General features: G+C 48.8%; 1 protein-coding gene across 3 annotated transcripts in view; it reads left to right on the top strand.

The window, feature by feature from the left end:
- LOC102095945 (WD repeat-containing protein 7) overlaps nt 1-25594 on the top strand; it is a 61986-nt gene that overhangs the window by 8121 nt on the left and 28271 nt on the right. For 2 of the 3 annotated variants that reach the window (XM_065044550.1, XM_065044549.1), the window contains exons 3-20: nt 227-333; nt 1341-1419; nt 1887-2061; nt 2204-2280; nt 4205-4324; nt 4496-4641; nt 5253-5355; nt 5988-6129; nt 6636-6884; nt 8661-8881; nt 9478-9673; nt 10779-10993; nt 12286-13052; nt 13571-13659; nt 16126-16215; nt 17580-17698; nt 18898-19021; nt 22427-22540. In XM_065044550.1, the coding sequence (XP_064900622.1) occupies nt 227-333; nt 1341-1419; nt 1887-2061; nt 2204-2280; nt 4205-4324; nt 4496-4641; nt 5253-5355; nt 5988-6129; nt 6636-6884; nt 8661-8881; nt 9478-9673; nt 10779-10993; nt 12286-13052; nt 13571-13659; nt 16126-16215; nt 17580-17698; nt 18898-19021; nt 22427-22540 (3133 nt within the window). The remainder of the gene's footprint in view (nt 1-226; nt 334-1340; nt 1420-1886; nt 2062-2203; nt 2281-4204; nt 4325-4495; nt 4642-5252; nt 5356-5987; nt 6130-6635; nt 6885-8660; nt 8882-9477; nt 9674-10778; nt 10994-12285; nt 13053-13570; nt 13660-16125; nt 16216-17579; nt 17699-18897; nt 19022-22426; nt 22541-25594) is intronic. The other variant, XM_065044552.1, reaches the window with a different exon arrangement.

Below are 25594 nucleotides of genomic sequence, written 5' to 3'. Positions count from 1 at the left end.
TTTTTCTACAGATTGACTTTACAGGAATAGGTAGAAACTCTTTTTTCATGTACTACAGCAGCATCCTGTGCAAACTCTTTGAAGTTAGCTGCTGCTATGCTAATTGTGTGCGCGTATATATGAACACTTGCATTTATCTCGTACGTAAACTGAAGATCTGGACTGTGTACGTTCTGGTGAAGTTCCCGTGCCTGTCTTCACCTCCCGTTTGGTTTCCCCGTTGCAGATTAATCCCAGAGCTCTGTTGTTCGGGCACACCGCCTCCATCACGTGTCTGTCCAAGGCCTCGGCTTCCAGCGACAAGCAGTACCTGGTCAGCGCCTCGGAGAGCGGGTGAGGTCCTGCGCGTGGCCCCGGGCCGCGGGGGCGGCTGCTTGGATCCGCGGAGCTGTTCCCTCCCAGAGCGTCCGCCTGTTCCCCAGCCTTGCTTTCCCAGGCCTGTATGGACCTTGCTGCTCCAATGACAGGCTTCTCTGCCCTGCAAAACAAGCCTGTAAAAGGAAAAAGGACTTGGAGTTTGGGTTTTTCTGTTCGTTTGCTGTGTTTTTAAAAGGCTCTTTGCTGAAGGTCGGACCTCCAGGATAAGGCAAATTTGAGCAATTCTGGTTGAGGAAGAAATTTCTTAACCTCCGCCTATGTAAATGTACCCGGCCAGGTATATGTCTGTTATGTATCCAGTTAAAATGAAGTTGCTCTGATCTGGAAAAGGTGGGGAACAATATGCCTGAACAACCTTTTAAAGTGGAAGTTTAGAGTAGAATGTGTCAAAACTCAGCATTTCCACCTCTTCCTGATTTCAGTGCTAAGTAATCTTCTCCTTTGGATTTAGAACCAAAATGTGTTTTCACAGAGTTATGTCTCTGATGTAAAAGGGGCAAAAAGGTGAGAAGCGGCTGACAGTCTGTTGTAATGAGCTGTTAAGGAGGTTTGAAGGTAAGGCTGTAAATGGGGTGAAAGGCAGAGGTGATGCGCTCTGCTCCTGGGCCCGCTCAGCACCTCCCAGCTCGGGCAGCAGAGCTACAGAAAGGCTTGAAGCGCTTGTGAGAGAAGCGAGAAATGCTCGGTTATGTACTTGTGTCTGCTTAATACTGATCAGTGGTGACGAACCTTGGCATTTCACTTGTTGCCCTTGATCTTTGTGGGGAAGAAGAGACTGTGTAGGTTGGGATAGGAGGGCTGGAAATTCAAGTTGATTTTGAGTTTCCTTTTCCTAAATACAGTTGATGTAGTCACTGACAAATGGTTCGAGTGGCGAAGTTTCTCCCAGGGTAAATGATCTGCAGATCCTTGGGAGACTGAAATATTTTCCATGTGGTTTTAATCTGCCTTCTGTGTTTCAGGGAGATGTGTCTGTGGGACGTGAATGACGGGAGGTGCATAGAGTTCACCAAGCTGGCCTGTACCCACACGGGCATCCAGGTGAGCGCTCGTGTGAGCTGCGGAGCTCCCGTTCCGTGCGGCCGCGCGGGGACAACCGCGGATCAGCTACCAAAGCAAGGCTGCCCGGTCTTTTTAAGCTTAATAGCGACACCGTATGCATACTGAAGTATCTCATAAATAGCTTACACCATACCATCAGAGCTTGAAATATGTGCTGTGCTTCAGCATTTGGAAAAACGCATCATAACGAATGACAGAAGCTGGCAAGAGAAGAGGAAGGGAGCATGTTTGCGGAGGTGGGAAGGTGCGGATGAGGTTGGGGAGGTGGAGGCGCTGCTGGGGGCGGGTGTGCGGGGCAGGGGCTGGCAAAGCCCCCCCCGGCAGCGCGGTGTCAGCGGCAGACACACGGGCACAGAACGTACCTATGGCATTGTGGCTTTGGTTGAAAACGAAGGAATCGATACCTCATGGAGTATAACTTCTGTATCTTGTTAATATCCTCGCAGTTCTATGAGTTTACCGTTGGGACTCAGCGCGAGGGGAGACTGTTGTGCCACGGGCATTATCCGGAAATTCTGGTTGTGGATGCCACCAGCCTTGAAGTTCTCTACTCTTTGTTATCAAAGATATCTCCCGACTGGATCAGCTCCATGACTATCATTCGATCCGATAGAACACAAGGTAATTACTTTGGTTGCTTTTGTTATGGCTTTGCCTTTGTAAGAGGGACAGTGTTGTCAGCTTTCCCAAGGGCCCAGGGAGGAACTGGCGTGTCCGTTCTCGTGTCCTTGTCCTCACCAGCCCAACGTGTGTTTCTCCCCAGAGGACACGGTTGTGGCGGTTTCGGTGACTGGCATCCTCAAAGTGTGGATCATCACCTCCGAAGTTAGTCGCATGCAGGTAAAAGCTTCTGAATTAATGATACTGCCTGTTCTGATAAAAGCAGAACTTTCAGTGACACTCTTTCTTGTCCTTCCAGCACCTAATGATGTTATATTTTTTCCTCTTTGCTATTTGAGAATCAGCTTCCTTAAATTTGCTTTGATTCTTCAGGTTACCAGCAGAACTCCTAATCTTTTTTCATGGTCGACACTGAGAACTTATTTCAAAATTAAGCGTAAGATCATCTCCACTTTCTACAAATCTATTTTTTTATTGGTGCCATGAAATGTTTTGTGTTAATAAACAGATATTCTTGTTAACATATGAATATTTTTCTCCTCCCCTACTCTGAAAGTCCCGTTGTTTTGTGAAGTCATCTTGTGCTACGTTTCCCAGGAGTTCTGGGTTCCAAAGGGAATTAGTAACAAAGGTTGTTGCTGTAGTGTTTAGCTTTCCAAACCGACAGGGATGCTGTACCGCATGCGTGACTTCAGCACAGGCAAAGCTGCTCCATGCAAGAGCTTGCGCTATAAGAGCTCCTTAGTTGAAAGAGATGATGCTAATAAATGTGTTTACTATGCATAATAGCTAGAAGAAATAAGTCACAGAGTTAAAGCTTGCCCTGTACTGCATAGGAGGTGTCTTTTAATGTGGTGGTGGCATTACAGAAGGGACTTTATCACAATACTCCTTTTGTAAGATGAAGTTCTGCAGCTGTGTTTCTTATGCTCTTAAAGGTATGTGTGTATCTGCAGTCTTGTCTTTGAGAAAGATCAAAGGTGAGGTGGGGATGCCTGAAGGGCTTGCTGAGCAGAGAATAGGGGGGTTTGGAATCTTCCTTATTAGGGCTTATCTACAGCTCTGTTATTCGGCAGTTCCTGCCTTCCTGTGCACTAACGAACAAGTCTTAGAGGAGGTTTGCTGCCTGTGTGGGAGCCCTGTTGCAGCTGGCCGTGGTTTAGCTCACGTCACTTCACGGTTACACTGACGACGCAGCTCTGAGCTGCGGAGAGCGGCTGTCGTGAAACTGAGGAGCGCAAAGCCAGGACTAAACGGGAGCCTACCACAGTTCACTCTGTTCGCTGTGTGGGGAGCCCAGAAAGAGGGAAAGATGAGCTGACTCCGCTTGGTTCCAGCTCACTGCCGGGATCAAGGTGATCACTGCCGGTGCTGATGCTAAATAGGCACCGCTAGTCCGTCCAGCTGGGGGATTTGTTAGACTCAGGTGGCAAAGGAGGGTGCTGTGTGCTCTTGCAGATCTTCCTATGAGGAATCATAGAGTAAGAACTGCTACGAGGGTTTGGTTTTTCCTCAGAAGTTGGCCATCTGGTGGCTTGTGAAACGGCATAGTCCCTTTTCATTGTGTGCTCTCTGTCGTGGCCCTAAGTTCAGTCTGAGCAAGAAGACTGATGAGCTGGTGTTTCCTTGTGCTCTGGCCTCCATCTGCGCGCTGGGCTGGGTCTCGGGTGCCGGTTGCTGTCTGAGCGCTGGAATGGTTCTGTGCAGGACACAGCGCTTATTCCCCGTCCTGAAGGCGAGGAAACAATACTTCAGGAAAATACTGTTGTGCTGCGGAGATCTGTAACAGAGCGAGGAGTTGTGATCTGGGACACCAGAGTCCCTGCTGGTGCCACAGTTGCCTGGCGAGCCAGCTCTTCCCCACCTGCCTCCAGAAACAGGGTGTTTTAATGGCACTACGCCTTGTACAGAGCCTGCATCCCGGGAACGCTGCTGTTCGGGATACGCTATACCCACAGAACTGCCAAAATAAAACATGGTTATCCAGGTAGAATTTGCAGGAACATTGACAAGCTCATGACTGAAGCAAATTTAAAACCATCAATAAATGTTTTTTTTGAAAATGAGATTACAGAAGCTAACATGGCTCTGTTTAATTTTAGGCTTATAATTGAATGTTGATTTGGTTTGCTGGCTTTTTCAGGATACAACACCGGTATTTGAAGAGGAGTCCAAACCGATCTATTGCCAGAACTGCCAGAGCGTTTCCCTGTGCGCGTTCACGCAGCGCTCGCTGCTCGTGGTGTGCTCCAAGTACTGGCGGGTGAGGCTGAGCTCTGCTGCAGAGCCCCGTTTCCATACGTGCCCAGTGGGACACGTGGATCGAGAGGCTCCAAGTCCTTTAACGTGGCTATATTGACACTGAAGTTAGCTGCTCTCTGGCCATTTAGTGGGTAATTGGCTAATCACAGCAGCCTTTTCTGTTTCTTTTCAGGTTTTTGATGCGGGAGATTATTCCCTCTTGTGTTCCGTCCCGAGCGAAAACGATCAGACCTGGACTGGTGGCGACTTTGTGTCAGCTGATAAAGTGATTGTATGGACTGAAGATGGACAAAGCTTCATATATAAATTACCAGCCAGGTAATTTATTTTCTGAGACAAAGACATGAGCAGCTTTGAAGAAATATTGAGTACCTGGCTTTTGTTTGGTTACAAAATGCCATGAATGTTGCAGACACTAGTGTCCCATGAGCATATTTTGAAGCGCGTGTCCCCTGTGGCGCTGCAGCGATGCTCGGTAATGTGGATCTCCTCAAGCAGGATTCCTTCACTGCTTTCTCGTCTATTTGCTGAGTCTTTCCTGCTTCCTACTGGAGCTGTGTGGTGGGAACAGAGGCACTTAAATATTTCCTCAACCAGGTCCAAATAAGGAAGAAAGAAGATTTTACGATGTGGACTAAGTGCTGATTGTATTACTGTACCAGAGTACTCTTTCAGCCCGTTAAGGGAAGGCACAACCAGCTGAGTTTGTGCACCTAAATGTGAAAAGATCAAATTAATTTGAAGTTAGGTGTTGAAGAGGTTAAATAAATGCAGAATGACAAAAGTAAAATAAAAAACCTAGACACTGTATTATCGATTGAAAGAACGTCGTGGTTGAGGGCTTGGGGGTTGGTTTTGCTTAGTCTGGTTTAGTTAGCGATGTACTAACCACACTCCAGTAACCGGAGGGGTCTTGTTCTTCGCCCCAGCTGCCTGCCAGCCAGCGATTCATTTCGCAGAGACGTGGGGAAAGCAGTAGAAAATGCAATTCCGCCGTTACTGTACAGCGTGTTGGACAGAGCAGATAAACAGGTAAAATACGTTTCTTTGGCGTTGCTTCCACGGACTGCATTTCTCTTGCGGAGAACTGAAACGCGCTTACGTTGTGACCAGTCATTCTTTTTCGGAGTAGACCTTGAGGATTTCTTCTTTCCCTAGAGAAAGCAGAAGGAGGCGATTTCCCTGCCGTTTGGTTTGCTTCTTGTCGGTTTTCACATGAACGCAGAGCTCGGGCTCTGGTCAAATGAATCTTCAGTTCCCATACATATATGTATGTTAAACCTTTTTGCTTCTGTTGCAGACCACGTTCCTCACTGAGCAGTGTAACTTCAGCTCACCTTGCAGTTAGAATGTTAACAGTTTTAGAATATACACACGCATAAAGTATTAGAAATATGACCATATGTAGAATAAACCCAAATATATCTAGAAGTCTTTGTTTCTCTCCCCTAAACCTGTGGCTTGTTTTGTGACTAACCACAGTTTCTTCTGATTTGTATTGCTGTATTTCTTATTTCTGCTTCAAGAAAGATAAAGCATAAAGTAGGTAGTTTTTGTCCTGCTTTGAAAAGGTGCAGTGGATTATGTGGGGAATGTACCTTTTGAGGATAGTACACGGTTTGCCTGTGTTCTGAAGTTGTTAATTTACTGTTTTCTTTTCCCAGCTACTGATTTGTCCTCCAGTGACCCGGTTCTTCTGTGGCCATGGGCAGTTTTCCTACAAGCTGTTGGTGCAGGGCGACTCCTCGGGCAGGCTGTGCATTTGGAGCGTGCCCGAGGCGCTGGACCAGCCGGGCAGCGCGACAGGTACGGCTCCAGCAGCCTCCTCCCCACGCCTGGCCGTGGGCTGCTCTGTTCTGTCTGGTGCGTGCGGCTGGGCGAAGCTCTGCTGCTTTTTCTACAGATCCACGAAGCTGAGGTTTCTTTAATGGCTAGCTACCTCTTAGAGTTATGGTAACTTCATGTCTTCCTACGTGATCAAAATCTTAATTTACTCTGTTTTTCGGGTACTAAGTTTTAACTGCTTTATTCCAAATACTAGCTGCGGTCATTGCTGTCTGCCTGCAGAACTTCCTTTTATAGCTTCAATCCTCTGCTTTTCCAGCTCTGACATGTTTTTTCCATGTTATGCAGTAGATTAATCTCCAGTATGTACCTTTTACTTTGTTCAAAGTGTTGTGACATGGTGTATTTGAGCTTTGAGATCTTCTCAGAAAAGCATTCCTCATTTCTGTTCTTCATATCTTTTATTATTACTGTTTTAAATCATCCCAGCTCACCCCTTCTTTAATTTTTGTTTCCTTTTTGAACAGGACTGCCAACAACGACCTCAGTGTCCCTCCAGGAGGCCTTTGATAGACTCAGTCCTCGGCCTGCGGGGATAATCGACCAGCTGAGCGTGGTGCCGAGCGCGAGCGAGCCGCTGCGGGTGACGGCCAGCGTGTACATCCCCGCGCACGGGCGCCTGGTGTGCGGCCGCGAGGACGGCAGCATCGTCATCGTGCCCGCCACGCAGACGGCCATCGTGCAGCTGCTGCAAGGGGAGCACATGCTCAGGAGAGGTGCGTGGGTCCCTTTGGAAAGCACAGCATGTCAGGGGTTGGAAGGGCCCTGGCAAGCTCATGCAGTGCAATCCCCCCATGGAGCAGGAACACCCAGATGAGGTTACACAGGAAGGTGTCCAGGCGGGTTGGAATGTCTGCACAGAAGGAGACTCCACAACCCCCTGGGCAGCCTGGGCCAGGCGCTGCCACCCTCACCAGGAACAAGTTGCTTCTCAAATTTAAGTGGAACCTCTTGTGTCCCAGTTTGTACCCATTACCCCTTGTCCTGTCACTGGTTGTCACCAGAAGAGCCTGGCTCCATCCTCCTGACACTCCCCCTTTCCATATTGATCCCCAGGAATGAGTCCCCCCTCAGTGTCCTCTTGTCCAGCTCCAGAGCCCCAGCTCCCTCAGCCTTTCCTCACACGGGAGATGCTCCACTCCCTCCAGCATCTTGGTGGCTGCACTGGACTCTCTCCAGCAGTTCCCTGTCCTGCTGGAACTGAGGGGCCACAGCTGGACACAATATTCCAGGTGTGGTCTCCCCAGGGCAGAGCAGAGGGGCAGGAGAACCTCTCGGACCTACTGACCACCCCCTTCTAACCCACCCCAGGTACCATTGGCTTCCTGGCCACAAGGGCCCAGTGCTGGCTCATGGTCACCCTGCTGTCCCCAGCACCCCCAGGTCCCTTTCCCCTACGCTGCTCTCTAATAGGTCATTCCCCAACTTATACTGGAACCTGGTGGTGTTCCTGCCCAGATGTAAGACCATAGCCCATGCCATGCACCATGTACACCGCAGTTAGGAGCAGCTCACGTCCCGTGTACGCCGCAGTTAGGAGCAGCTCACGTCCCGTGTACACCGCAGTTAGGAGCAGCTCACGTCCCGTGTCCCTCCCGGAGCTGTTGTGGGCACGGTGGTGGCTGCGCCCGCGTTGGGAAGGTCTAGCAGGATTCCCCGTGCGCTGGGAGGTGTGCTGGGTGGCATGCGGTGGCCTGCTGGTGTGTGGTTTGGTCCCAGATAATGTTATTTTCATACTTCTGTGATTGTACTTTCAGAACAAATATCTGGGGTTTGATTTTACAAATGTTGATAAACAGAAAAGACATGGAAATATTTGTCTGTAAACGCATGTCTGAGCTTGTCAGTTACATATAGAGCTGTCGGCTGTAGTGTTTCCTTTCCATAACTGATTTACTCTATATAACTTTTTGCCAAGGAGGGCGAAGACCAGATGAGTATTGTGATCCCTTCCAACCTGGTATTTGATTCCATTAACTATACAAGAATGAGTGTTGGATTTTTTTTATCCTGAATGTGAGGTTGCCTCAAAGTTGATGCATTTTTCTGCAAATAATCGCTGGTGATCTGTACTCTCGTAAAAACAGAGAAGTGGCTCTGTGCTCCCTGTGTAAGGTTTGCTGTGCTCACTGGAAGGCGTAGTCACGCAGAGGAAAGATGTTGAACTGCATCATGCAATACAGAGTGCTCAATGCTGGGAATTAGTTTACTGGGCCCGAATTTGCCATCTAAGCACCTTCTGTAATAGATAGGAGTGATTTAACTAATGTATTTGATCTCAGTGAACATACTTGCCATTATTGCTCTGTGTTCACAAAAACTACTGTCCAGTTTAGGTTTGATGTCATTACACTATGATACACAACCCCCACATGCCTGACAGTCCATGTCCAGAAAAAGCCCACCTGTTAACCGTCCTGTTGAATTACATTCTCCTCTCTCTCTTTCCTCCCCTCCTCTCTCCCCCTCTTGCCCCTCACCCAATTTCTCAGGTTGGCCACCTCACCGGACCCTCCGCGGCCATCGAAACAAAATTACATGTTTACTGTATCCTCATCAGGTTTCCTCTCGTTATGATCAAAGGTATTTGATCTCAGGTGGTGTGGATTTCTCAGTCATCATATGGGATATATTTTCTGGCGAGATGAAACATATCTTCTGTGTGCATGGTGGAGAAATTACACAGCTTCTAGTTCCGCCAGAAAACTGTAGTGTAAGTTTTCCATCATACGTCTGATAACCTGTCTCACGCTTTCCGTAACTGGTGCAGCTCCTCAAATCCCTCTTGAGAATGTGCATATAATGTGGAATACTGACAATCTAGCACTGACCCCGTGTATAACATTGCAGACACTTAAAAAGAATTCAGTTGTTCTGTTAATCGTGGTTTTGTTTGCGTCGTGTTTTAGAAACATAAAGGGTTAAAAATAGTGGAAAACCTGGATATTGAACCATAGCTAGGCAAGGCAAGGGGGTTAAAGGCACTTTAGTCTGCTGTGACTTGCATGAGTAGGTAGAATTTAGTTAACAAAATAACACTGATTTGCTTAGAAACAGTAATTACTTCTTTTTTGCCCAACAAAATGGTTCTAATACCTGTTTGCTCCTCATGATGTGCAAGAGATTGGATTTAAGAGAATTTCCACAAGCACAATTCTGTTTCTAGCGAGTTTAGCCATAGACTTGTGTGCCTGCATTTTATCTATAAATAGGTTGTTGATCCCCACGCTTGGCCCAGTGAAGAAGGAATTGTTGTAGACAACCTGTCAGCACGCTGGTTAAGGTTTCTTTTTGCCTTTCTCTGTTTAGGCGAGAGTCCAGCACTGCATCTGCTCTGTCGCCAGCGATCACTCGGTAGGACTCCTCAGCCTGCGGGAGAAGAAATGCATCATGCTGGCGTCCCGCCACCTTTTCCCCATCCAGGTGATCAAGTGGAGACCTTCTGACGACTACCTGGTGGTGGGCTGTTCCGATGGGTCCGTGTACGTCTGGCAGATGGACACTGGTAAGGTTCGCTTCAAAGGCATCCATTAAACAATTCCATATACATATGTATTAGGTTACAGTTTTCTCTAAGTCGCATCTGAGAGAAGAGTTAAATTTTTTTATACATTTATCTTCGGAAACTTAGCGTTTCTGCAGAAAGTGTAATTATGTAAGCTCTGGTTAGATACAGATTTTAGCGTTTGGAGTAGCTGGTTTGGTTTTGGACGCGCGCAGCGTGCCGTGGCGGCTCCCCTGCGGCTGCTGGTGTCCGGAGCAGGTGGAGCGTTGGCTGCGCGTGGTGGCCGCGGTTTGTAGGTGCCCGGCGCTCCGTGGCCGCCGTCCCGGGCGCCCGCTGGGAAGCGCAGCAGCTCCGCTCTGCAGGAGTCTCTGATCTGCGAAGGGAAGAAGGTGTTTGTCTGGGTTTTGCTGCTTGTTTCGGTGCTTTTGTGTTTTCAAGGGACTGATGCTTAGTTTGGAAGAAACTAAAAATGAGCCTTAATGGAACAGGCAACAAGGCGTTGAATAGAAACAGCTTTGTAGAAAATTTTGTGATGTTTGAAAGGGAGAAAGCAAGGAAAAAATGCATCAAAATATATGTGTATGCAATTTCTTTATAACTTCTAACTCACATAAGAGAGAAAAAACCAAACCCGCAAACCTGCAGTAATGTCTGAATGTTATTTTCAGCTTCCTGTGAAAGCTAAATGAGAATTTTTTTAATTGAAGCTCTAGGAAGCAAAGAGGAACCTGAGAAACCTGTGGGGAATTTAATCCGCACAGGTAGGTGGTGGGTTAGGGAGTTCAGAGTGATTGAGAACAGCGTTCCAGTGGAACTGGTGGCCGCAGCCTTCGCTCCGGGCAGCACGGAATCACGCTGTCGCTTTTCTTAAACTTGTCTTCGTTTTTGTTAATTTGGTTTTTCCCTTAAGCGCACTGTAGCTTAATGGAAATGTAGGAAAACTGCATCCCTTTAGGAACATTAGTTGTAAAAATCGCTGTTAACACAACAGAAACTTTTACACCCTGCATCCTGTGCTGTAAATCATTTTCGCCCGTTGTTGTAGCTGTGATACGTTGGCCATCCGGAGCGGTCTGTGCTTACCGTCCCTCTTCCCGCCCCATAGGAGCGCTGGACAGGTGCGTGATGGGGATCACGGCGGTGGAGATCCTGAACGCCTGCGACGAGGCGGTGCCGGCGGCCGTGGACGCGCTGAGCCACCCCGCCGTCAACCTGAAGCAGGCCATGACCCGCCGCAGCCTGGCCGCGCTCAAGAACGTGGCGCACCAGAAGCTGCAGACGCTGGCCACCAACCTGCTCGCCTCCGAGGCCTCCGACAAGGCAAGTTGGCTTTTGGCTTGTCTGGTGTTGATGCAGCACCCGAAACGTTTATTTCTATAAATAATTGCGTTAAATACGGGAGGTCTTCATCGTTGTAACTGAAGGGTTCTTATCTGAGCAAGCTTCGCCTGGCCTGGCTCAGTCCGAGGAGTTCACTGGCCTTGGAGAAAAACTCTCAGCCTCCTTCAGCCTGATGGTGCAGTTCCTAACGCAGGCGGTGTTTCCAGAGCTACACTGCAAAGCCACGTTTCACTTAGTGCTTTCTGCTCCATGCTGTCAGTGGTTGTGGTTTTCTTACTGGAGTCTGACTTTGAAGTTCCTCTTCACAGCTCTCCTGCGTTCACCATCTTTTTCTCTAGGGTCAGTAAGGACAGAACTTGTGCATCAGATAAACTCACCTCTTTCTAGATGGGTCATAATATATCTTAATGTCAGCCAACACAGTCACTTCCACGTGTCTCTGAACATTGTTCCCCGGTTTGGTACTGCTCATGATGCCACCTCCCACTTCAGTGTGCGTTCTGCTGTGGGTTTTCAGGTTCAGTTTATTTCAAATCTGGGTTTAGCAGCATTTCTTAGAGCCTGAGGTCTTTGCTCCATTGTACGTGTTCTGCTGGTGTGTCACATGGATGAGCAGACAGGGCACCCTGTCCATCTGCGTGTGATCTGTATTCGTCACAAACAAATCCCCCTCTTTCACGTTGTTCTGACTCTGAGGAACGGCGTGAGCGTTGCTCTGGTTTTCCTCTTCCCCACGGTGGACGTGTGTTATCTGTTCCTGCACATCTTGCGAAGGTGGAGCTAGAGCTTGGTTTGCTTTTATTTTGGTAATCGTTGCTGTGTGACAGTTCAGAAAAAGTATTACTGAAATATATGTGTAAATAGATATAAATGGAACCAAAGTAGCTTCAGTGCTGAAAATTAATTACGGTTTGAGAAATATTTTCTTGTTCTGAGAGCAACTAGAGTACAATACGGCCCATATCCCAAGCCAGGCTAGTGCAATACAGCGTGCAGGTGCGAGGGACTGCGCTGTGGAGGGCGTCAGAGCGGGGGGGTCACGCGGCACAGCGGCACGGCTCCCGGTGTGCTCTTTGGCACGGGAATGCCTGACGTTGTGAAAAGCACTGCGAGGTTCTTCACTGCTGTCTTATCACGTTTGTCATAACGTGTTTTATCAGGTGAGTTTTCTAAACTTTGATTATCCACAGCTTAATTTGTTAATTAACTTAGTGAAGAGTGTTAAGAAAGTAACGCAATTGAAATGTAAATTTTTCTCTTTCACTTTTCAGGGGAATTTACCTAAATACTCCCATAACTCCCTGATGGTCCAAGCTATAAAGACCAACCTAACGGACCCAGATATCCACGTGCTGTTCTTCGACGTGGAAGCCCTGATCATCCAGCTGCTGACCGAGGAGGCCTCCAGACCCAACACGGCGCTCACCGCTCCGGAGAGCCTGCAGAAGGCTGCCGGAGCATCCGACAAAGGAGGCTCCTTCCTGGCCGGCAAGCGAGCAGCCGTCCTCTTCCAGCAGGTCAAGGAAACCATCAAAGAGAACATAAAAGAGCATCTTCTTGATGATGAAGATGAGGATGAAGAGTCGATAAGACAGAGGAGAGAAGACGGTGACCCAGAATATCGCTCCAGCAAATCTAAACCGTTAACTTTATTAGAGTATAACCTGACCATGGATACAGCGAAGCTTTTTATGTCCTGCCTTCATGCCTGGGGCCTCAATTCTGTTCTGGATGAGCTTTGCCTCGATCGCCTCGGCATGCTGAAGCCGCACTGCTCGGTGTCCTTCGGGCTCCTGTCCCGGGGAGGCCACATGTCCCTGATGCTCCCGGGCTACAACCAGCCCGTGGGGCAGCCCTCGTGCGGGGCGGAGGGGGCCCGCAAGGCGTCCCTCACCGAGGGGCTGGGCAAGGGCACGTACGGCGTGTCGCGCGCCGTCACCACCCAGCACCTGCTCTCCGTCATCTCGCTGGCCAACACGCTGATGAGCATGACCAACGCCACCTTCATCGGGGACCACATGAAGAAAGGGCCCAGCAGGTACCGCGAGTGCTCCGGCGGGACAGCTTCCCTTGAGCTCTGTTTCAATAGAGCCTTGTCTTTTGTTCAGTTTTACCACGGGTTTGGTGTTTTGAGTGGCTGTGACAACCCGGGCACCTAGATGGACATGAGCGTATTTCGTTCCTTAATGTAGTGTTTTCTTATGCCAAGGTAACTGTATTGCTTTGGATGGAGTTAAGTTACAATGTTAGTAGAACGTGGAGTTGTATTAACATACGCACCACTGAGAGGCTATTTTTATCCTCCATTTTAGTGCTTATTGTTTTCAAAGAGTCTTTATAATGAGGCCAAGTTCTAAATAAATCAAAACAAGCAGATGAACTTTTAATCACCAAAAATAAGCTTACTGAGGAACTCTAAACAATACTCTTTTTTTCCCTGTCAAACTGGCAGTTTTTAATAGGGTTGCTTTTTGAAGTTTTATAGTATCTCCAGCTAATAATGATGTTTTTCTGTGTTTCCCTGTCCTCCTCCCTGCATGTACCGTTTGTGCTCAGGCCCCCTAGGCCAGGCACCCCCGAGATGTCCAAAGCGAAGCCACCCCCTTCCGCTTCCAGTCATGCGGCCCAAGGACAAATTAAGCAAGGTAAGAAATCGCTTGCTTTGGAACAATTTGACGTCACTTCCGCTCTTAACGCTGTAGTTATCACCTTACTATCAAGTGATTAAAATCTTGCTAGCTTCTATATGTGAAGAAAAAGAATTGTAACATTCTAGGTAAAAATGTTAATGATTAAGGTCTTTTTAAGAATGAATCTAAGATGCTGATACCATCATGAAGTCATTCCCTGACAAAGAATTTTTACGTATTTTAAGTACATATTTTAAGTGTGGTGTTGAGGTGGTAGGTAGAGAAGTCTATAACTAAGGGCCGTACACACTAACACAAAGCGTCCATGTATGTTATAAGCTACAGCATTAAGGAAAACACATCTCCGTGGTATGTATACACTTCCTCTCCTTTTTATGAAGGGGGAAGAGACTATTTTAACACAACTGGTGCTGTCATCCCGTGCAGTAATGCGGGGTGGCGGCGGGTGCCCCTGCAGGACTCTGTCTGCCTTGTGCCTTTGCTGGGTGCCGCTGCTGTCGTGTTCCAGAGCGAGTGAGCGCAGCAGGTGACTTGTACATCAGCCCTGTGGTTTGCTTCACTCGGTGCCAAGAAGGGCAGAGCTGCTAGCTGAGGCTCGAGGGCGCTACGTGAACAGAGAACCAGCGGGCAGCGACTAATGCGCAAATTGAAAAGGAAATCGGGACTCTTGCCTCAACATCTGTGGCTGTTTCGGTTTTGTGGGGGTTTTTGTTTGTTTCTTTGTTTTACAGCTGTTTACTTTTCCTGCTGGAAAGATGATGATTTGAGAGGTCAGGGTTTCTCGGAGATAGTGTCTCTATGGCAAATTCAATGGGAGAAAGAACACATTTGTCACAGAGAGGGTCTGTGTTTTGTTTTTAAAGATGTTGTTCCATTCTGGTTTTTCCTTTCCCAAATGGCACGCAGTAATTTCTCTTTCGCATAGCTTTGCTAATTTGGGGGACAGACATACTTCAGTGACCTGGCAGAAATATAGATATAGATATATATATAACTTCATGAGAGGCAGTTGATAAAAATGAAGGTCAGTGTGCTATCAAAAATGTATACAAACGCTCCTGTTCCTGAATTGTCCCGTGCAGTACGTCCATGGTGCCCGCTCTGGGGAAGGTGCTTGCTCGTGTCCCACCTTTACATCCCCCATGCACCACGGCGGCATCTTGCTACTCAGACATTTCTAGTGCTATTCTTCTTAAAAGTCAATTAGCGAGACAATTAATGCATGTGGCGCCAGCCTTGCTGCGGGTCGGTGTGACCCGCGTGTGTCCCGGATGAGCCCTGACCTTGCGGGAGAGCTGAGAACTGCAACAAAGCCGGAGAAAAGCTTCCGAGCAAGGCTTTGCTTTTGGTACAGGGCGGGTTGTGCTTTTACAAACAGGTTGTTTTCGTAAAGCGAGCAGCTTAGCGAATGCACGTCCTGAAGTGAGGTTGTGCCGCCCCGAAGGGCACGGCCGCTGTCCCTGGCCGCACGTGCCGTGGGACGCGGTGGGAGCAGCAGTTGCGATGCAGATGTCCCCGTGACAAAAGGAGTTCACTGCGGAGAAAGCAGACAGACCATTCCCGAGACAATGCTGCATCGGGTCGGGAGCTCCGGCCCATTGTTGTTCTGCAACGGAATAAAAGAGCGGCATTAATTTGAAGATGCTTGTGCATGACATATGGTAATTTCTCTATAGGAAGGAAGTGTTGGATGGTGACCCCTAAATCTCCGCGTTGACCCTGGGTTGTAGCATGTGTGTGCCATAAGGTCTGCGCATCTTTTCATGTGATAATGTTAGTGGAAGTATAATGTTTAGAACCGCTTTTAAATGGCGTTTGCACCAAGAAGCGCCGCAGTCGGTACAGTCCAGGGCAGGGCTGGTGTTGTGAGCACCGGGCCCGAGCTGGGCTCTCCCGTTTGCTGCCCTGTGCTCCGGCACGCCGTGCCCTGCGTGCTTCTGCTTGCAGTTCTTAGTCCTTGCTGTGCTTGGGGTTAACATCCTTTGAATGGGGACACAGATGAACCTGTGTTACAGCTGGCCATGGGTAATACCGGCTGTAACGCTCTCGAGTGACAGGCGGGCGGCCCAGCTTGCAAAGGGATAATTTCGGGGGGTTTAACCACTAGTGCAAATTCCCCATCCGTCTAAAAGAGCACAAGAAGCAGCAGGAAAACTCCCGTTTTAAATGAATGGTGAACCGTGCCGTCAAGCGCAGTGTAGCGATCTGAAGACACGTCTGTGATGGCTTTGTTTCCAGAGCTGCGAGGTTGTCGGCGTTTGTGTTTCTCTGCAGCTGCATGTCTTCTTCTCACTGGCATCGCACTTCTCGTAAATCCTAGAGGTTCTTTTAAGTTAATATTATCCCAGTTTCCTCCAGCTTTGTTCTTCATTCTTCAGTGATACTAATCTGTTGTTCAGAAGCTGCTTCCTCACTTTCCTTTTTGTTTTTCTCTTTATTTCTTCTTCTTTCCTCTGCAAGTCGCTCCTGCTGTTCCCTCCAGCACTGAAGCTGGGCCCTCTGGCTCTGACACTGCTCCTCCTTTACATACCTGTTTCTTAGTCAATGAAGGTATTCTTTCCTCACTTTTCTATCTGTTTTGTCTTTTACTTTCAACTAATGTCCCTTATCATTGTTACGGCTTTGATTTGGTGTAGGTAGGGTTTTGTTGTGGAGGAGCTGACTGTGGAGCCCCTTCGGCAGCGCTGGCTGGCGAGCGGGTCCGTGCCCTGGGCTGCCTGGAACGGGCAGTCGGGGGCTCGGGGTTGGGTTTGCTGCTCCCTGGACCGGCGGGTCCCGCCGTGCGCGTGGAGCCCCTGGGGGCGTGCGGCATGTCCCCGTGGACCCTCAGACTGGCTCCTTTGCACGCCATCAAATTGCGGGTTTGGTGCTGATGAAACCTCCTGTTCATTCACTTGGGTCTGCTGTTGGGGGTGAGATTTTTTTCTAATAAATATTTAGATACATTTTGAAGAAAGTCTTTCTGCCCAAAAGATTGGCACCAAAAAAAGGCCAAACAAACCACCCACCCCCCTCGTATCCCTGGAGGCAAGCTGCTTTAAATCACAGTTTTTATGTCCTTCCTACTAAGCTGTAAATTCCTGCTTTCATGCTTCTCTAGTAGTAGAAACACTGCTCTCTTGACTTGGAAATTCTTCTTTAGAATCCATTTTTCTTTAAAGAAAATTGACATAATGATTTATTTGCAGCACCGTGAAGAGCTTTAATAGCTGAAATATTTAGATTTTTATGCTCGGTATTGCTGACAATCTAATAATATAGATATATATGCTCACCTGAAGTATTTCTCCAGTTTTTCAAGTCAGCGTAAAGCGGCATAATACTAAAAGAACGCTTTTGCGCAGAGTACTTTCCAAGCACCTTTGCCAGCTGTGTTGTTTGAGTTCAGAGTGCTTCTCGCCGCTGGCTTGGCTGTGAATCCTTGCAGGTTTGTAGCATGGGCACGCCTGGTGAAGGACAGTTTAGATGGGAAGAGAAACATGATGGTATAGATTTGTGTGCCTTTAAAAGGGGACAGAAAACCCTGTGTGGTAATTCATGTGCAAAGTTTTTTCTAGTAGAGTTGTATCACACTTGCATGTAGGACATTAAATGTCACAATAAGTAACATTAATTATGGTTTGAACTGGGCATCTAAATCCTGAACTCAGAACCACAGCTTAGGCTTTTGAGAAAAAACGGCCATAATACTTGTAGGGGCTCTTTGTTGTATTTAGTGCGTATGTTGAGTGTGTTCGTAAGTGTGCAAGGGCCCGAGTGTGTGAGCTGGCTCCTGCACCAGCGAGGAGGGGCGGCCCGCGGCAGAGGACACGGCTCGGGCGCTCTGCCGCGGCGCCGGCGCGCGTTTCCCCGCCCGTCCCTGCCCCGGCGCTCGCTGTGCTGGCGGTGCCCGCTGACCGTGTCCCTTGTCGCAGGCTGGAGCCAGCTGGCCGCCATGCACTGCGTGATGCTGCCCGACCTGCTGGGCCTCGACAAGTTCCGCCCGCCGCTGCTGGAGATGCTGGCGCGCCGCTGGCAGGACCGCTGCCTCGAGGTGAGCGCGGGGCGCCTTTTCCCGTTGTGCGCGGGCTCCTCGCCGGGTGACAGTAAACCGTGGCTGACGTACTGCTAGCCCCCTCTGCCCCCTCCAGCTCCTCCCTTCCCACTAAGGACAGGCCATCGGGAGGGAAAGGAGGACAGAGAGAAGAGAGTTGGAAAAATGCTGCTGATAAAATAGAGAAAATAATACAAAATATACAAAACCCATCTGGAAAGTCCCAGCAACTGCAGAGCCGGCAGCCGAAGTCCTGGACTGGACTTGACTCTGCAGCCACCCGGAGCTGGATTCAGTCTGTCACTGGCCTCAGTTCGCAGGGACGACTAGCAAGGTTGTCTCCTAATGTGGCCATAAGGAAAAGGGACGAGATCCTTGTGATGTCCCATGTTCATATGAAGCATTCACCTGAATGGGGTGGAACACTCAGTTGGTCAGTTTCTGGTCCCCTGTTTCTCATTGTCCCTCTTGTGAGATGTGTGTCCATCCTTATCAGTGACCTCGCATTCCGTTGCTATGTCTGCCAAAACATGGATCTGGCCTTCAGCGGAGCGCATTTAATAGGAAAGCTTTAGCTGACAGGCAAATTCGCTAAAAGAGAAACTTGTTTTTAGCAAAACCAGGACACCCTTAATATAAAACAACAAACATCATTTTCCAGCACGTGCTCCTGCAGGTTTTATATCAGATTCAGTAAGTTAATTTTCCAGTTAACATGTCAAAATGTTGAAGAAGTGATCACATTTAAATACATTTTTTTCCACTTTCTGGACACTGTACATATTTTCAGAAATTAAAAACTACAGTGATTCCATTAAGAATCTTATCAGAATTAAAAAAAGCCTTACCCCATATTTTTCAAGAGGCTGCTGAGTTGCTTTCTATTTTGGAGCGTCCCTGCAGTAGCCAGTAGAGGTTTGTCAGGGGGTGTTTGGGTGCTGGGGACAGGGGGTCCTGTGCGGGAGGGATGTGTGCTCAGGTGGCTCCCCCGGGGGGAACTGCTGTAAGCTCATTGCAATGTGTGAGCAGCACGAGTCCGCTTACCGCATATCCCTATGCATCAGCGGCGTGTATTTGTATTCCGTTTGGCCACAAGTGTTTTTGTCGCTCACTTCCTTGCACGTTGAATCTTTTAGACTAAACCTGCCGTGTTTCTGAGCGTGTCTGTGTCTGAGCTCGTGGCGCTGGTTGCGTTGCAGGTGCGGGAGGCGGCGCAGGCCTTGCTGCTGGCCGAGCTGCGGCGCATCGAGCAGGCGGGGCGCAAGGAAACCATCGACGCCTGGGCTCCTTACTTACCGCAGTACATCGACAGCGTTATATCGCGTAAGTAACGCCCCGTTAAACCGCTAAATAGCTCGGTTACTAGAATTTAGAAAAAAATAGAAAACAAATTGTACACTCGTGAACAGTGCTGCGATCTAGGGGGGAAAATCTAAGGTTGTATAGAAAAGTTTCTTGACATTTTCCAAGTAATTTGACAATCGTGAGGTTACTGATGTTGATTAGGTAAATCGACCACTCGGGTACGTGTTGTGGGACCGGAGACTCTTGCAAACCATCCCTGCCATTGCGGGGCTGGGCTGGGCTTTGGAGTTTTCAGGGAAGAAACCTGCTGTGAAAAGGGCCGATAACATTACAAGGCGCTGGTGGTCAAACACCGACGTGCTTTTCAAATAATGTCTCATTAGATTACAGGAATGGTTATAAAGGATCCTTTGGCACTCAAGGAGTGTGAAAGGCCTCTGGAAGGAGCTGGTGCCGTGTGTCCATCAGCATCTGTGCAGCACTGGATACAGCTCCTGCCCGGGCTGCTGTTCGCAGCCACCGCTTACCAGATATTAATACATTAAATAGCTGCTGACCACTAAGCTGCTGTATTTTTCTCCAAAGTGTTTTCATTTTAGTAATTGCTATTAAAGCAGAGATTGTACAGGCTCCAAGACTTTGTTCTTGGAAGATCTGTCAGCATCGTGAGATACTCCAGTCAATTATCCAGCTAGAAACTCGCCTTTATAGAATAATGTCCAAAAGCATCTGTCTGACATAACAAACCGGTAAAAATTCATGCTTTCATGAATGAGAGCGTTTGCTCATCTTTCTTAAAGATGAGATTCTCTTTCCACCGACGAATGTGGCTTCTGTTCAGAGAAAGATCTCTGTTAAACACCGATTGATTTTTGAGAGATGCGTAATAATGTTATGAAATCTAAATGGAGTGTGTAAATGGCACGGAAGCAGTCATTCAAAGCGATGTTGAGGGTTTGTTGGTGAGGTGGAGCTCTTTCAGATTACAGCGTGTGGCTGGCAGCGGGTGCCTGGCCGGGGCCGGTGCCGGTGCCGGTGCCGCGCGGTGGGCGTGCGCCGCGCTGTGCCGTGAGCGTGCCGTGCGCACGGGCACAGAGCCGCGCTTCGCCTTGGCAGGCGTGCGGGCCCTTTTGGGTGTAATTGGTTCTGAGGTCAGCTACGTTCCGTTTGTAGAATACAACTAGAGTTGCCCTTTACTCTCAGGAGTAGCTGCTACCTGTCAAACAGCTCACAACTAGCAAGTTGGAGTTAGTTTTCAACACTGTTAATATAAATAAACTATGTGAATTAAGGTTACAGAGTTTGGTTCTCCTGAATGACAGGGCTGAGGAGGCATTTAGTAGTCTTGTTGTCCGTATGAATGGACCTAAAGATGCCGACAGCCTGAAGAATAATGATGATGGTATGAGAAACAAACTAAGGAGCTCCAAAGGTGCTGCTGTCAGTGAAGTGTGCATATTAGTGACATTGCAGGATGTATTTTAAAAAGGTCTGGGGAGGAATTGAAGGGGCTAAGAATTATTTATGAACTTCTGAGCAGGGTAGTTTGATACCACAAAAGGAGGAGAAATATGAAGGATAAATATTGCTTTGATTCCTTCATCCTCCACTTCTCTCCGTTTTGCCTCTGGACGCAGGGGCAGAAGTTAATAGCAGCATATTTGTGTCCAGCATATGTTGTTACTCTGCAGTAGTTCTCAGGTGCATGACGTGGAGTGTTTCCCTTACCCGTTAACAGGTTTGTTTTGATTAAAACAAGCGGTGATCCCTAACAGGGGGCAGAGGCTCTTTCCCCTTTGGTCTCCAGCATACAGGCGGCTCCTGCTTGGACACGTTGCCCTGAGCTTCACATCGGCGTGTGCGGGGAGCGAGAAATCTGGGGCTTGGTTGGGCCCCGCGGTCCCGAATTGGCGTGTCAGCCTGTTGACCCCGCGTCGCGGGGAGCGGTGCTGTGACTTAAACCTCACGGGGATGCTGCAGGTGCGGGTGCTTTTCGGCTCCCGCAGGGAGGAGAGCAGTTAGGCTTCCAAAGCTTCATCTTGCAGCTACCAAGATAATGTCATTCGGCTGTAAACACTGGCCCTGGCCTTGTCTGCTCCTCATTTTCACAGCACGCAATTGTTTCTGCGATGCTGGTAGTCCTGGGGTGTTTGCCACAGGGACGTGTTTTCAGGTGGCGTTCAGAAAGGGAGAAATGCTGCTGCCCTTCCCTACCCGCTGAGTTTAAAGAGCAGGGACCATCTTCAGCATCAAATGGATTCTGCAAATTAAATTCTCGTTTCCCAGGGATTTCTTTGCTGAATATCATGCTTGTATTTAAGATCTTTTACCTCGGTCAGCGTGAACGTTGGTTGGGCTGGGCTGTGTGGTGGGGCACGGCACGCATGCTGGCTCTGGAATGAGGAACAGACACCTTCTCAAATTTGTGATGCTGCTGCAGATAGAAAAATGGCCCCTGTGGCTTTAATGGAAAGGCAGAGGTTCTGCGGGCCCGGCCTTTGTGCGCGGGCTGGGCTGGAGCTGGCGGATCAGACCGATGGCCGCGGCGTGGGGGGAATTAACGCGGGTCTGCCCCTGCAGCTCCGTGTGCCAGGAACACCGCGGCGCTCCGGCTGCGCTGCCGCGGCGCTCCGGCCCAGGGAGCCTGCTCGCCGCGCTCCGCCGCTGCTCAGGCGGAAAGCCGGAACGCGCCAGCGCGGAGTTAAAGGCATTTAGATAAACAGCCTTAAACCGTGTCTCTTTAGACTGCTTCAAGCAGTCATCCCTGTTATCACTGGAAAGCAAAAGAGACATGAAAAGTCTGTCATAACGAATGTGCTGGTTTCGGTTTTATGAATGTATTTCTGGTAGGCTTATATTTCTGTTAGAAAGTTTTACTTAGAGCTAGGTTAATTGAGTAAAACTTCCATCAATTAAAATGGAAGATCTCATTGAATTAAAGGTAGTTTGATTGGACCCCAAAGGCTTTGCTGTTTGTGTTGGTGGTCGATCATCTTGCTCCTGCAAGGTTTGACTTAAAAGAGCAGAAAGGGATAAGGCAAATAATTTTGTGCTGCAGCGTTTCAGTGTATCAAATGAATAATAAGCTTAGGGTGCTGCAGTAAATATTAAATTGTAATAAAGGTGTAAGTTTCTAATACCAGCGTATATGGTTGTTAGCGTGTAATATGTGTATCTAATATTTTTAATGCTGCTGGAAGATGTCAGAAAAAGAATAAAACCCGAGAGATATTTACAGTGTGGAAAGGACTTTTAAAGGATAAGTTTGTGTGTACAGTATGAAGGGAAACGGGGAGGCGGTTGCTCTTTGCTTTATCTGTTTAGTGGAGTTGCACCGCGTGGTTCAGAGTAGCACAAGACGATTTTGTTTTCCTGCTCTGAGGGTGTTGTTCACTGACTGTAGCGGGTGTCTGGTTGTTTCAGCGGGGGTGCCCACGGAGGCCGTGCAGCCCGGGAGCGCCAGCCCGGACACGCTGGGCGCCGAGGCCAAGGCGCAGGAGGAGGAGCACGACCTGGCCGACGACGACATCGCCGCAGGTGAGCACCGGCACGGGAACACCGGCTTTGGATGGGCTGGGACGGCACCGCCGCAGGTGAGCACCGGCACGGGAACACCGGCTTTGGATGGGCTGGGACGGCACCGCCGCAGGTGAGCACCGGCACGGGAACACCGGCTTTGGATGGGCTGGGACGGCACCGCCGCAGGTGAGCACCGGCACGGGAACACCGGCTTTGGATGGGATGGGACGGCACCGCCGCAGGTGAGCACCGGCACGGGAACAACGGCTTTGGATGGGCTGGGACGGCACCGCCGCAGGTGAGCACCGGCACGGGAACTGAGACTTTGGATGGGCTGGGACGACACCACCATAGGTGAGCACCGGCACGGGAACTGAGACTTTGGATGGGCTGGGACGACACCACCATAGGTGAGCAGCAGCACAGGAACCAAGGGTTTGGATGGGCTGGGATGGCACCGCCGCAGGTGAGCACTGGCACGGGAACACTGGGTTTGGATGGGCTGGGACGGCACCGCCGCAGGTGAGCACTGGCACGGGAACACTGGGTTTGAATGGGCTGGGACGGCATTGCTGCAGGTGAGCACCGGCACGGGAACAACGGCTTTGGATGGGCTGGGACGGCACCACTGCAGGTGAGCACAGACAAGGGCGTGTTCTGAAGTGACAGACCATACAAAATAAGCATTTTAATTATAAGCAGTTATCTTTTGATCTTTTTTCATGCTTCTTTTACACAGTAACGTAAGCAAAATACCTATATGCTAAATATCAATATCCTTGGAATCAGAATGACCGCAGTATTTTGGTATAGCGTACTGCAGATTATAGAGCGTGAAAACTGTCTTCTTATGGACAAGGCTTTGTGCAGCTTTTTGGGAAGTCTAACAGAAAACTGGTTCTTTCTGTTGATCTCAGACAGTTTGTGTGGCAGCTCTAGTTTCGGGTCAGGTCTCTGGTGGAAGTTGCCTGAGACAGAATTACTGCTGGTGGAATACAGAAAAGAGTTTTGATACAAATGAACCATAACCCTGTTTTAAGAGGGCGACGCAGCTGCTCTGTGTAGTGGGCGGTATTGACGGGCTGTCTGCACAGGGTAGCGCTGGTGTGCAGTGCTCCGGAGGGTGGGCTTCAGTTCAAATGGAGATTCACCACATGCTTCCTTTACCCACATCATGTTTAAACAGATCGCTTTCCCGTCAGCCCTCTTAGAGAGGAAAGCGTCTTAGCTGAGCTGGCTGGAAAGCACCGAGGGCTGAAGGAACCTCAGCAGTGCGCCGCGGTGCCTCTGCAGTGCTGAGAAACACGCACGGTGTCCTCAAATGCGCTGAAAATAATGCGAGAGCGGTATCCCGGTGGAGTAGCCGTATTTATTGCCGCCCATAGGGCCTGAGCGGCATCTCTGGATAACTAAAACAGAGCAAATATTTGGCTGAAATAAGCCATGTATGGAGAAGAGCGTTTTTTCCTAGCTGGACATGAAATCTAGTGGCTTTGGTGATCAGCATTTTGCGATTCATTGCGATTGGCTTTTCTTTTTCTTTTCTTTAGATTTTGTGATCTGTGTGTAATTTTAGGATCCGAGACAGCATCTAAGTTTCATTTTAGGGCGGTGAAGCAAGGCCGTGGCTGAGCACGTAACAGGCGGAGGCGGCAGCGCTGCAGCGCGTCGCTGTCTCCAGCGGATTTATTTACGTACAAAGATGGTGACAGAGCTGCATAAATACACTGGCTTTAAAAATCCACCGCGTTTACTCTGTGGAGCTGGTTTGGAAAGGAAGAACCTCAAGGAAGTAACACAGCTGCTGAGCCGCAGCGCTACCTGCAACGCATCTGCAGGCCTCTTCAAATTCCGGCATTTTCTTGTATTTTGAGCACTTCTTATTTTACCTGCGCTGTCTAGACTTCCTGATTCCAGTAGCATCCGTTTGAAGCAGTTTTGCAGTAGTTCTTAGGTGGTATGTTGTTACCCATGTGCACGTGGAGGTGGGTGCGTGCTTTGCCGGTGTTGTGGGTGTGCTGTGGGTGGTGGCAGATGTGCGCTTCCAGCGCTGCCCCCTCCCCCTTTGTGCCACAGCTGCTCCCAGAAATCCCGTTGAATGGGAAAAGTGAGTTCTCTTTGTCTTAGAAGACTATTCATACCTTAATTGTGCCCTCCTGCCTGCTCGTCTTCGCTCGCTGACGTGAGGCAGAGAGGCTGCAGCGTGGGGTTTCCTGGGCTCTCCGTGTGGAGATTGCGAATGTCTTGTGCTGTTTACTATTGCACGAAACGTGTAATTGTTGGCCAGTGTATTAGTAAATATAACCTACAAGTTCTTTAAGATTTCCCTTAGTGTTGGAAGCAACTTCTGAAATCTGGGAAGGCTTTTGTTGTGTAAGTTTTCTGGGCACCTGTGGTTCAAGATTGCTGTCTTCTTTATGCAACGAGCAACCTGTAATCCAGTAACTCCACTGCAGAATATGAATTTACTGCATCGGCAGGAGTGATAACAGTTGTAATTGCTGAGGTACGCGGGTGCCGCTGCCCTGAGGTGACACTGGCTCCCCAGCAGTGAAGTGGTGATGGAAACCAAAGACCCGAAACCTCTGCGCTTGTTGAATTTACAGTTTTAGACTTGCTGGTGACAAGTGCCATAGATGTGAAATAAGGTTTAAAACGTCAAGCCCCGTTTTAATTAATAATTACATATAGCTTATTAAAAGAGCCAAACGTGGGCAGACTTTGCTGTGTGGGTATGGAGCATCTCGCCCCGCTCGGTGAAGCTGTGGGTGCAGGAATTGTTGATCAGCCAGTCATTTGGGATTAAGAAAACAGCAATACCTTATAGCACTGGGAATGACTTGTTCCACACTCCAGATGTAGTTTGGACAGCTGTAACCATCCAAAAATAAAATATAACGCAACCGTATTGAACTGCGTTAAAAGATTATCATTCCAGTTGTGCTTCTTATATGCAAAAACTTTAATGTTACCTACTTACGCAAGAGAGAAGGTGATTAAAGTTCATGCACTTAATTCTTTTACCAGTCTTTGCACTTTGCTAAATAAATAGATCATCTAAGATTCAATAGG

This window comes from Columba livia, chromosome W (assembly GCF_036013475.1).
Source record: "Columba livia isolate bColLiv1 breed racing homer chromosome W, bColLiv1.pat.W.v2, whole genome shotgun sequence".
In the NCBI taxonomy this organism is placed as follows: Eukaryota; Metazoa; Chordata; class Aves; order Columbiformes; family Columbidae; genus Columba; species Columba livia.
This window is presented reverse-complemented; position numbering and strand designations above follow the sequence as displayed.